The sequence below is a fragment of the Nelusetta ayraudi genome, unplaced genomic scaffold (genome assembly GCF_046127955.1).
Source record: "Nelusetta ayraudi isolate G7.1 ecotype Tasmania unplaced genomic scaffold, CSIRO-AGI_Nayr_v1 ptg000004l, whole genome shotgun sequence".
Taxonomy (NCBI): Eukaryota; Metazoa; Chordata; class Actinopteri; order Tetraodontiformes; family Monacanthidae; genus Nelusetta; species Nelusetta ayraudi.
Genome location: NW_027466054.1, coordinates 13380649 through 13392935, shown reverse-complemented (window position 1 = coordinate 13392935; position 12287 = coordinate 13380649). Strand labels below are relative to the sequence as shown.

The 12287-nt window shown below is 47.7% G+C and overlaps 2 protein-coding genes across 2 annotated transcripts in view; one reads left to right on the top strand and one right to left on the bottom strand.

Annotated features, from left to right (window-relative positions):
* The window catches only part of cunh17orf67 (chromosome unknown C17orf67 homolog), a 291697-nt gene that overhangs the window by 267833 nt on the left and 11577 nt on the right, over positions 1-12287 (bottom strand). The window lies entirely within an intron of this gene.
* Positions 1951-9072, top strand: LOC142895216 (E3 SUMO-protein ligase CBX4-like). The gene is made up of 5 exons (XM_076036087.1): positions 1951-2365; positions 2594-2637; positions 3108-3173; positions 4692-4758; positions 6532-9072. The coding sequence occupies exons 1-5, from the start codon at positions 2297-2299 to the stop codon at positions 8038-8040; spliced, it is 1755 nt and encodes a 584-aa protein (XP_075892202.1). The 5' UTR covers positions 1951-2296; the 3' UTR covers positions 8041-9072.

Sequence of the window (12287 nt, the reverse complement as noted above, 5' to 3'; positions counted from 1 at the left end):
AGTCGTGCTCCTCTGCAATAGGCCGAGCGCGGCAGCCTGCGGGAATCCTGCTCTTTAACTCTTTCGCTGCTGAATTTAATTTGGTCCAACCGCGAAGGAAACAATGCAGCGGCGGCAGATATATAGAAGCGGGTATTTTTTTTTTTTTTTTTCATCAGTGTTATACCGTCACGTAAATCGCACCTTGTTGTTTTTTTCACGGTTCATTTCACTCCTCACTACCCGGCAGTAATTCTAGTTAAATTTAAAATCGTCGGTGTTGTTGAAATGTGCGCGGCCCCGCGGCTTCAGGCCCGACCGGCTTCACACCCGCAGTCAGGTCTGCGCGCTCCGTGCCAAGTGATAAGGGGACCGGCTGCTGCCTGTCCTGTCGAGGCGCTACGGTCAGAAATAACCCCGCCGGAGACTTTGGCTGCCGGGGGTTTGAGAGGGGGTGGAGGGTGGAGATGGATGTTGACCTACATCCACCGCCAACACGCAGCCACGGGGGCTGCTGTCTTTGAACAATCCGCCATGAAAATCCCAGAGAAAATCCTCGCCGCCACCTGACGTGTGGTTTCATTGTTGTGACCTTGATGCGCACGGGATATGGAAATCTGTGCATGTGGTGTGCGGCGGCTGAAGCGGCCTCGGCTCTAGACGCAATTTGAATTTACACAGCGGTGATTCTGGGTGCATTTTCTTTTTCTCGCCCGAGCTCCTCGCAGCATTAGAGGGGAATTTGTACCAAATTTCACCAGGCATTAGTCGGAGCCTCCTTATGGTTGGTGGCGGTCACACGAATGTTGACCTTCTATTTCAGCTACCTTTTCGTGTGTGTGTGTGTGTGTGTGTGTGTGTGTGTGTGTGTGTGTGTGTGTGTGTGTCGAGGTGTGGCACGTATAACACGTGTTCCCACTTCTTCCTCCTGACTGGCAGCTAATTAATAAAATGCGGAGAACCTTTACAGAGGACCAGGGCCTCCTGAAATGTGAGTGGCCAAAAGAAAGCCAGCCCGCACAGGGTAACGTTGTGCACATGCCCATGTGATTATAAACACTAAACGCCCATTCTAGGGGGGGGGAAAAAGAAAAACAAGGACTGAGGTGAGATTTAATTCAGCGAGCAGCACGTTCAGGCTGCCACGGTTCAGCATGAGGGCTCGGTTCACATGTAGCGACACAGGAGGGAGACGTGGTGCGTTCGCTGTCTCATCTCGGCTCGTAACTTTCACCAAACTACAGCCCGTATACTACTTGTGACGAACGTACTCGGTTTTGTTTTGACGCGTGTGCTGTTGAGCGTGTTTGGTCAGTGCGTGGATTATTCATTATTCATTCCAAACCACGTGTTAACACTGCATCTGAAACAGAAGGTTCGGTTCTGATGTGTGAAATTCGTTGGTTTGCTCTCAAGTAGACTATTGAATAATTATATATTTGAATTGTCATAAACACAATGTTAATTAATTAATTAGTACTCAGTTACAACCACTATGGATAAAATAGAAAATAACACCCTGCACAGCTGTGTATGTATTTTTGGCATAGCAGTTAAAATAGTGCAAATCAGGGTTCTACAGGAGATTGTAATATAACTATCACTAATATCAATTTCTGTTATATTTGTGTAGCATTGTGTTCTTATGGCAACTACCTTATACACTAAGTGTTAATGTCTAAATATTAAGGACTTAATACAAGAAAGCAATCCCCCCCCAAAAAAAAGTTAAAACTAGCATGACTCAGTCAACAATGTAAAATGACTTAAATAAATGAATAACTGTACCTAGCTTCATCTAACTACAGTCTTCTTCGACGTCCCTCAGACACTTACATAACTTAACTTGTAACAAATGAAAAAAAAAAAAAAAGGAAAGAAAGAAAGAAAGACAAGAAAACTCGGACTTCTTTCAGCCTTCAGAATTATTTACTTCGTCGTTCCCTTGACAGAGGTCGTGATGGCACTTGTTCCCGACGGGCCCTGAACGCGGCGCGGGAACAACCCACCTCCTCGGTCCCCGCCCCGTCACCACTACGTCACGCCAACGTCTATTTGCATGGAGTGTTTTCTGGCTGCAGCCTGAACTCTCCGCAGAAGGAGTCTCTCTGTGGAGCACGGCGAAGGAAGAGAGGGGAGGGGGCAGGAGAAAATAACGGCCAGGAGAAGGAGCCTCGGTTCTGCTTCACATCCCGGAAGGTGCAGAGTGGAGCGGGGAGGGGGAAAATAAATACATTTACACGGAGTCGAGGAGACGGTGTCGGATACCGAGAGCAGCGGGGAAGGAGCAGAGGAGCTGCCTCCCTCCTGTCGGAAAATGGAGCTACCCGCCGCGGGAGAGCACGTCTTTGCGGTGGAGAGCATCGAGAAGAAGCGCAGCAGAAAGGTCGGTGGTCACAAGAGCATCGATGGACATTTTTTGCAACGCAAAAATGCGGACTGCGGCTCCATTGATTCAGTGCAAAAAAAAAAAAAAATCCTTTAACCTCTGATTATCCTGCAATCATTCTGTGTTATTTTAACCCCCAACCTCATTGCACAGTTAAGGTGACAGCGGCGCGCATTTCGCTGCGTAAAAAGTCACGCTGCTCTTCCCGTTTGTGTGCGTTCGCAGGGGCGGATCGAGTATCTGGTCAAGTGGCGCGGATGGTCTCCAAAGTAAGTCCAGCTTTTACATTCACAATACACACAGCATGGGTAATACTTATCTCAGGTGTGTGTGTGTGTGTGTGTGTGTGTGTGTGTGTGTGTGTGTGTGTGTGTGTGTGTGTGTGTGTGTGTGTGTGTGTTACGAGCGTGGGCGCGCGAATTGGGTGCTTTGAGCGTTCTTGCTGCGGGCCGCTGCTGGATGATGAATGTGTTTTGGTTTTGTTTTTTTTTACGATGCACGCGATCCCCAGCGTGCCAATTAGCGGACAACCACTGTCTGATTGGAGCCCGTGTTTAGGAACCGTCGATATATGTCGCGATGGCGTGCATCCAACCTTTCTGGCCGTGCGTAAAAGTTCCTCTTGATTGATTGATGTGCGCGCGCGCACGTCGCAGGAGTGAAAATGTTGTTTTCACACGGCAGAATTGATGAGTTCCGGGACTCGGTGTTTCTTGACACTCTGCTGCTCTCTCAACAGATACAACACGTGGGAACCGGAAGAAAACATCCTGGACCCGAGGCTGCTGGACGCTTTCGAAGACAGGTGAGTCCCGAGTTTCAAAAGGCAGCTTTCCAGATGGACTCACTCAGTCTTACAGTTGTCGAACATTGCGGGCTACTCAGAACTCGACTGACATCCTGAGGGGGACAGTAACTCAGAAAGGCTCCGAGTTTCGTTTTGAGGACGGCGATGAGCAGCCGTGTCACCCGCGGGGTCACCTTGGGTTTAAACTGCGGTCATCGCAGGTTCTGACGTTTTGTAACGCGATCCCTGATGACCCTCTCAGCATCAGGTTATCCTGCCGTTGTCACCAGATACACCTGTGTCCTCTTCCACACCATAGCTGGGATAGTTGTCCTCAGGTGTGCAGGTGAAATGACATAGTAAACTTCACGAGTGGGCGATGTAAAAGCGCATGTCCTCCAACATTAATCATCTATGTTTTCTTGTTTTAGGTAACTTAGTTAGTCATTGAAGTAGTGTCTAGTCATAGTGTGCGAGTCACATATTGGACTGGCAGCTGCTCATACATCATGCCGGAGAACAGAAGGCCCTCTAAAACCAAGTCTTGTAGCAATATTTGCACACTTGCTTTTTTTTTTTTTTTAACTGGCTCACCCTCGTTGAAAAAGCAAGAGCTGGAAACGAAACACTAAATGTTGTAAATCAGAGGCGCGTGCATCTACTCCCAGTTAAACCAGAACTAAATAAACTCATGTTCTCCATTAGCAGCAGGCCTCGCGCCTGTGGTTTTCAGCCCGGGCCAGCGGCATGGAAGTAGCCGGCTAGGCTAATTGTGAAGTAGTGCGACGAGTGACTCACCAGACAGCCCTGCGCAAAGGGGCAGGCTAATTCCATTTCTCCAACGCGTGGTGCGTGAAAGCTGTCACTGGCTTTCCTCCGAGCCCTCCTTTAGCTTTAGCCTCCAGCGGCCTCGGAGGCTCGGGTCACATGTTCGGCGAAAACATGGCCATTTCCCAACCCGTCTGTTTCTGCAATTACTCCTCCCTCTGTAAAGAGGAGAGATTTTTATTGAAACTAATTGCCCGTCTCTCCAGGGAGCCGAGTCGTCTGAATGCCGGCCTATGAAAATACACTGGGTCGTCATTGTAATTAGATGTGAGGGAAGCGGGGGAGGGGTCACTGACATCACTCCTGTGTCTGGAATTGAGTTACTGCCCGGGACAGACTCGGATGGCGAGTGGGGAAAGCTCCCCACTCGTTTGACGTCGCTGTTTAGCCTCGTTTAGCCGTTGCGGACAGGCGGTGGTGTCAGCAATCACTCTGAAGGCAGCATGAAGGCAAACGCATCAGCTTGAAAATGAAAATTCAAAAATACGTTTCCCTTCCCATCTGTCTGGCGAATTTCACTTTCCGCCTCTGGAAGTGCGACTCCCGTCGGCACCATGTTTTTTAATCAAGCCAGAGGAGAACACCTGTGATGTTGTGTTGCTATGCAACTGTGACTCATCTCTGTGTGGCTGCTTCACTGATAGGCTACTTTTTCTGTGTACGTGTACTCTAACTCTCTCTCTCTCTGTCTCTCTCTCTCTCACACAGAGAACGTCAAGAGCAGCTGATGGGATATCGCAAGAGAGGACCCAAGCCCAAACACCTCCTGGTTCAGGTGAGGACACACAAAGAGAGGCGACTGCGAATTACAGCCACTTTGATGCTCGGTTTTATGGAGCAAGTATTGTGAAAGAGTTAAATTTATGGCAAAAAGCAGATCTAAGCAGGCACTTTGGGGTTGTTATGTTCCAATTTCACACAGTTAAGGGGCTCAGAAGAGCCGTCCTGGAAGAAAATTGATGCTGTCGGAGCAAAGAAAAAAAAAATGTCTGAATCGTTGGTTACAGCTCTGACTGCTCTTGGCAGGTCCATGCAGAAGGCTGCACTGACAGTTAACTTTCATTTCTGTAAATTCTGCCTCAACCTTTTACTTTTAATCATTTTGTCAGGAAAATTGCTTTTTTGTATTATGAGCTTAAAGTAGTGATAACCTGAAACGTCTACTTCCTTTTGCCAACAACAGTCAGAAGCCACGAAAGGGAAATTCGTTTTTTTTCTTTTCCCAAGTTTTATTTAATGCCTTTTTTGTCACTAGCCATTTGGTTATTTGATTATGTGTCACAAAGATGTGTACTGAAGCCTTAGTTATATTTATTTATGGTTATTTTTGAAAAACCATGCACTGCCACACCCAATATTACACAACTGTTACGGCAGGCTAACACATTGCTTAACCAATTTTGTGTTTAATCAGTGGAGTTCCTTATCTTAGATGCCATGGGGGAGGTGGTTTGTTATTGAAACTGTGAGAATGCTTTTCTGTCTTGACTAAATTAAATCGAATACCACTGTCTACTAGCGCACTGTTGTCGCTGAATTGCTGTGAACTGTACATTAAGTGCATTAATCAGCGGTCCCAAAGGCCGGGGGAACCGCTCAGAGGGGGGGCGTTTGTTCCTCTCAGGAGGGTGTTTTTGGTAACACATGGGATAAAGTCAATGACGGGGCACAAGGAAGCTGGTGACATTCCTCCGAGCTGAGATCACAGCCACAGGAGACACTTTGAAAGGTGTCTATAATCATCAGATCTCAGGCAGAAACGCCATCAGGAACTGCTGGAGGGCCGTGTGAACTCGGGTGACGGCCCCAGAAATAAACGCAGTGCTAGTCTTGGCCTTGGAGGTGCCCCCTCACACATTCCAAAAACAGCTTCTTCAGTGCAACTTGGGGCCCCTGTGAATTAAGGTTTTTGTTGTCCACTTGACACAGATGTATGTCAATGCAGTAGGCAGTTGCACCATTAGTCAAAAGCTCAAACAGAGCTCAGGAGAATGCTTATATATTTTTATAATATTTGCCATCCTCCTGTTCCTGCAGTATGAGCTGCTCCCTGACTCAGCGCAGAAAGGCCTCATTACAAATTTATTACGTCGTCAGAATCTCACACAGAACTATGCCTAATCCCATCAGCTACTAAAATCACAGTGCTTTTTGCTAAGGAAGGTTACTCTTTATTAGCTTTTTTCTTTTATAACAGACACATGGCCATTTTAAGATGTTATGTTCGTACCTTTACAAGTTAGCTTCCGTCTTCCTCAGAAGGTCACCTGGGTGGTGCTGTGGGAGGTGCTGGAGGTGTTTCCCACCTGTCAAAACCTGACAGGTGGAAAGCACCTCTGTTATACCAGCTGATAGTAATGCGTCACACAACACCACCCAGGTGACCTTCTGAGGAAGACGGAAGCTACTGTCGAAACATGTAGAGGTACAAACATAACATCTTAAAATAGCCATGTGTCTGTTATAAAAGAAAAATGCTAATAAGTATATACACCTTATAAAGACACAATGAACTTCATTCAGTTAAGGTTACTCTTTGCTCCCGCAGGTCCCGTCTTTCGCCCGGAGGTCCAGTATCCTGGCCGACCTCCAAGAGGAGTCGTTAGACGAGGACCACTGTCAGAAGAGCAGCCCCATCCAGATGCTTCGTCCACAGACCCAGCAGTACCAGCTGAACAGCAAGAAGCACCACCAGTACCAGCCGCTGTGCAGAGAGCGCGAGGGCGACCCGCAGAACCCGGCAAAGAAGTTTTACTACCAGCTCAACAGCAAGAAGCACCACCCCTACCAGCCGGACATTAAGGTGAACGAACCCATATTTGTTAAACCCCGGGAGGTCAAGGCTCCCGAGGTGCCCAACAAGGGATACAACCTTCCTCCAGTGCTTCAGCAAAAGTGGGTGCGGGACAAGGATTCAGGATGTCTGACCAAAGTCAAGGATATAACCATGGAGCTGAAGAAACTCCCAGCGGACCTCAATGGCCAGAAGGAGCCAGAGAAGGTCAAGCAAGCCGAGGCTGCCGCTTTACCGCAGTCAAATGGTAACGGCGTCAGCAGCAGCAAGCTAAAGATCGTGAAGAACAAAAACAAGAACGGTCGAATTGTTATCGTCATGAGCAAGTACATGGAAAACGGGATGAAGGTGCCGGCAGCTAAGGTCAAGAACGGCAACTTGGAGACGGCAGAAAAGCTGCCGCGTGTCACCGACGGCAGTGGCAGCGCCGAGAACCACCTGGAGAAGATGAGACTGGTCCATAAGCTCGGCCTCATGAACGGATTCGCCAAGAACCCCACGAACGGGCCGACGAGCGTTCCCACCTCTGGATTTAAGCGCAATTGTTGCGAAGAAAAGGAGCAGTCGGCGAAAACGGAGCCGACTGTGACGGAACAGGATAAACATGTCGGGGTCAAGGGTCGGGGGCAGCTTCCAGCAGATCAGCCTTTACAATTGACAACCGAGCCTAATCTGCTCTCGCTGCCTTTGGACGGGGGAGTTCCCTCGGCACCGAACAAAAGGGGCATCCAAGGTGGATTTCAGCCGCTGAAGCGACACCTCCCTGACACCGACCCCGAGGAGGAGCACGGCAGCAGCAGCAAGAGGGCTCTTGGCTCTCCGGGCGTCTTCGTTCCCACCGCGACACACTCGCCCACCCAAAGCACCAACGGATGCCACTACCAAAATGGATACCAGAACCCCGCTGCAGCGGCGGACTGCAAATACCAGGAGGAACCCATTGACTTGAGCATCGTCAAAACCCGGGCTCCGGCCAGAGCCGTCGAGAAAACTGAAAATGAAACTGTGACGCAACCCGAAGCCGCGACAGACTGTCGGGCCGAGACGCACACCGATGACCCGCCGACGGAAAGTCAGCGGCAGGGCGAAACACGAGAGGCCGCCGAGGAAAAAGTGGCGTCCCCGTCCGTTCCTAAGCACGAAAAGAGAACTGAGGAGACGTCGTCGTTCCCGTCATTCCAGCCTTTCCTCGGGAATATAGTGATCACGGACATCACCACAAACTGCCTCACCGTCACCTTCAAGGAGTACATCACCGCGTAACTGTGTCGCCTATGTATCTATGTACGTATGTATGTATGTAAATCAGAAATATTTGTAATTTTAGAGTCTTGAATGTACAAATAGAACGTTGGTGTTACTTTCATTTTGTATATTTGAGTATGGAGGGGGGAAAAAAGGTACTTTATTGCATTGTTTCTTACGAAACGCTACCTGTCGACTACGGCCGAGGTTTTAACACACGCTGTCTCTAATTTCTTACAATTGAACTCTGACCCTTTATAATTTAAGAATCCATACTTCCTGTAAATACTCACCCTGCCCTCGTATGGATGTTTTAAGCCGTTCTTTTCAACAGATGCGGGCAAATGATGAGTTTTTACCGCAGATGGATTATGATTATTGAAACGTGGTAAGCTACACTGTGTGTGTGACGGTGTGAAACGCGTCAGGGACGGAGTTGAAGGAAAATGCATGCTGCTCAGACGGAATACACCCGTGACACACCTCCGCATCCATCTGTCCTTTTGTCCATTTTACTTTATGTTTTGAGGTTTTCCCAACCTCTCTCGCAACATCCCGCACTTGTTTCCTCCGTTGAGAAAACACTGCAGAGCACAGGCACTCAAAACGTCTTCTTTTCTTACCCTCCCCACCCCCTGTTGTATAATTTCAGCCACCCATCGGTCTAAACGCTGCCAATTTGGTTGCGTAATCCAACAGATTAGTGCCTCCAGCTGGGAGCTTATACGGAGCGGGCCCTTCGCGGTCCTGACAAGTTAGCTCTTCAGGATCTCAAACGGCCTCAGTGTCACATTTCCAGTAACTTTCTTAACCCAGCACTAATGAGAAGTATGAAAGCGCACATTCTTCTCCTCCTCGGCTTGCATCGCGGCACCCTGTCTTCGGCAGCACTTTGTGATCAGAGTTATGTTCAGTGTCCAGCTGTTCTTAGAACCTTGATCGGACGTACCTTTGGTGTTTTTGTGTGCAGTAAAAAAGAAAGAACGAAAGAAAAGGAATGAAGGCTTCCAATGACACCTTTTTACAACAATAAAATTGTTATCAACTGGTTGTATGTGAATAACATTTCTTTGAGTTACACCCCCATTTTCTCTTAGGCAAATTGAGCCAGGAAATAAAAGAGCCTCGGGATTGTGCACCTGTCTCACAGGTTGGACAATCAAAGATTTCCATCTGTAACAGCAGTTACATATCTGCATAGCTCCATTAGGACATTCCAAATGTGCACATGGCTCTGTGTGTGTGCAGCTTGCGTTACCTCCACTGTGAAAATAATATCTGAGCATTCCTTTTTAAGCATTCACTGGCTTCAGGCTCCAACACTGACTGCAAAAAGGCCACCTGCAGCTTCATTCTGGCCTGCAGGTAATCGGGCAGGCCTGTAAATGTTATTACCTCAGAAAAAAGAAAGAATCATGGTGCATTTCTTATTTCATTGATGACATCTAAATGCCTCAAGAGGCACATTCGTCCTCTCATCCTTAATTGTTATTTATTGAACTAACCACCAGTGTGAGGCTTAAGCGGGTGGGAGGGGTGTGATGCGTTCAAGTCGCACAACTTTGACCCGAACAGCTGTCCTCGTCAGATGTTTCCTGGTTTTTAAAGAAGAAGAAGAAGAAGAAAATGTCACGCTGGGAGAAACGCGACGGGAGCTGACTGATGTCTCTTGCCCAACCTGCGTGTCCTTCCTCCACAGAAAAAGAAGACGATAAAAACGGAGGGCGGCGTTCCTACATGCTGAAATTCAAAACACATCTGATGTCCTCTTATCTAACGGCTTGTGGTGCAGCAGCAGAGAAGGCGGTGAGCTGAGGTGAGGCTTCCCAAACCTCCCCTATCGTCATGTTTCTTTCTGCGTGTGGGCTCTGTAAGTGACGAGAGAGGGAGAGGGAGGAGGTAATAAAGACCCTCCGCTGCACCAGCCTGCTCTCTCCGCCCGCCGCGCCGAGCCCTCCTCGACCATTTCCTCCGCTGCAGCCCGCCAATAACAAAACGGCTCAGCGTGCGCGTAAAAAATGTGAGCAACGACGGAGCAAAATGGCTGTCTTCCCTCCCTGCCTGCAGCTCCTTCCACCACCCCTTCCTCGCTCTCTCTCTCTCTCTCTCTCTCTCTCCCTCTCCCTCACTCTCTCTCTCTCGAATGTCTCTGCGAAGCGCAACGCAGCTGCTGCTGCTGTTGTTGCTGTTGCTGCTGCTGCAGTCGACTCATAATAACTGGCGCGGCAGCGGTTTCAGTCTGCGGCGGGAAATTCCCGCACCGCCTCAAATCCCCCCACTGTTGTCCAGTTTCTCCCATTTTGTTTTGTTTTTTTCAATTGTGTGCGTGCGGGTTTTTTGTTTTGTTTTTTTGTATGTGAAAAATGCGCATGGAAAGAAACAAACCCTCAGTGACTTTATTCACCTCCGCACCACAAACAAAAAAAAAACTTAGATCCTCCCTCTCCCTGCCTCCCTCCACCCCCCCCCCCCCCCCCCCCCCCCATGCGTCGTGCCGCGTGAGGCGTGCACCTGTAGGTCACCTTCTGAGTCAAACGCCACGTTTGACAGTCGGCCTTGCGCGAGCTTCTGCGATACAACACCACGTGCACACGTGTGCGCACGAAGTGATTGGAAAAATCGTGGAAGCGTTTCCGTCGTTTTGAATCTCAGTTTTTGTCTCAGCACGTTTTCACTGTCAGCAATAAATTGCAGCAAAGGACTCTTTCGTTTTGTTTTTTCCAAAGTCAACCTAAAAAAAAAAAAGAATTAACCCCTAATTTCGAAATGTTCTTCAACAAACATCTGTTAATAGAGGCCGTATACAGGGGTGCATATGGGATTTTAGACCTGAAACCTTGCTATATATATTGAATAACAAAGGCCTACCTGATCAGTTCTAGCCATACATGATCAAACTGTTATTTGTCCGTCAAGTCAATCACCAATCTTAATGCCTTGTGCACGTTTTATTGAAACAACTGGTGATTTAAACTAGATGAAGAATCTCGGCAGAGAAACTCGGATATAATTCTCAGAAAAAACAAACATAGCAACAAACAAATGGTGCAAAAATCAATAATAAAACAACGAAAACTAAACTAAAAACTAAAGTGACTAAATCGTATAACAATGTTTGTAACGCAATGACGCAAAAAACAGAAGGGTACACGGAATCAACTGGTTCAGCAAAATTCAACGAGTGTATAGGGAGGTGGGAATGTGATCACAGTCCACGTGCGCCTGGGGACACATGACCCTGCATCCTCTCCTCCCGGGTCGCCGCAGCAGTCCCATTCGTTTGCCTCGTTCCTGAGAGACTTTTAAAGCAGGCTATGGATGATGATGATGATGATGATGTGTATTCTTTAGATCAGATTCATTTATAGCTTGGAAATGCAGCATCGGGCAAAGCAACATCCCACAAAAAGAGGACAGAGAATTTGTCGTGAAAACGTGCGATGGCTGCCACTGCACCCTCTGCATAAAATCCCACCTTCCAGATGATCGTGTTACACTAATTGGTTTTAAACGATCTCCGAACAGGTGGGATAAAGGAAATTGTAATAAAACCCTAGAAATTCTCTTCATTTCCCCTCAATCCTTTCGCTGTTAGAAAAAAAAATGCCGGAGTGCTTTGTTTCTTTATTTTCCTGGTTAAATATGTATGTCTTGATGTTGCATCTTTGTTGTCACACAGCCCCGGTTGTGTGGCGGGGAATTTCCCCGTGTTGTGTGCCACACCGGAGCCGCGTCTTGCCCGGATACAAGCCAACCAATGGTGTTGGAACGGCGGCGGCGCGCCGAGACCAATCGCATCCACAGAGAGTCTCCCCTTCCCTGGCTGTGGTGAGTTGGCACGGGCAAAATGTAATAATAATAATAATAATAATAATAATAATAATAATAATAATAATAATAATAATAATAATAAATGACAGGACGAGATTTTTTTTCTAGGAGGTTACAATAATGATCTATCGATCATGCGCAGTGGGGTTTAGAAAAGCGTTTTGTCTTGAATGAATCTGCGCTGCCACGTGCAATTTTAAAAAATCAACACACTGTGTGTCCTGATGGTCGGATGCTCCCTTCAGACTCCAGCGATGTGTGCGGTCCAAACCAGGCGCTTTGCTTGTTGAATTGTCGATTGCCAAGTATAATGAATGACAAAATTCTACGTCACATGTGCACGCAGTTCGGAGAAAGCGCCTTCGCATACTTCTTCTTCTTCTGCAGATTTAATGAGTACAGTAACAATCACCTCCTGGTTCCTTAATAGGAGC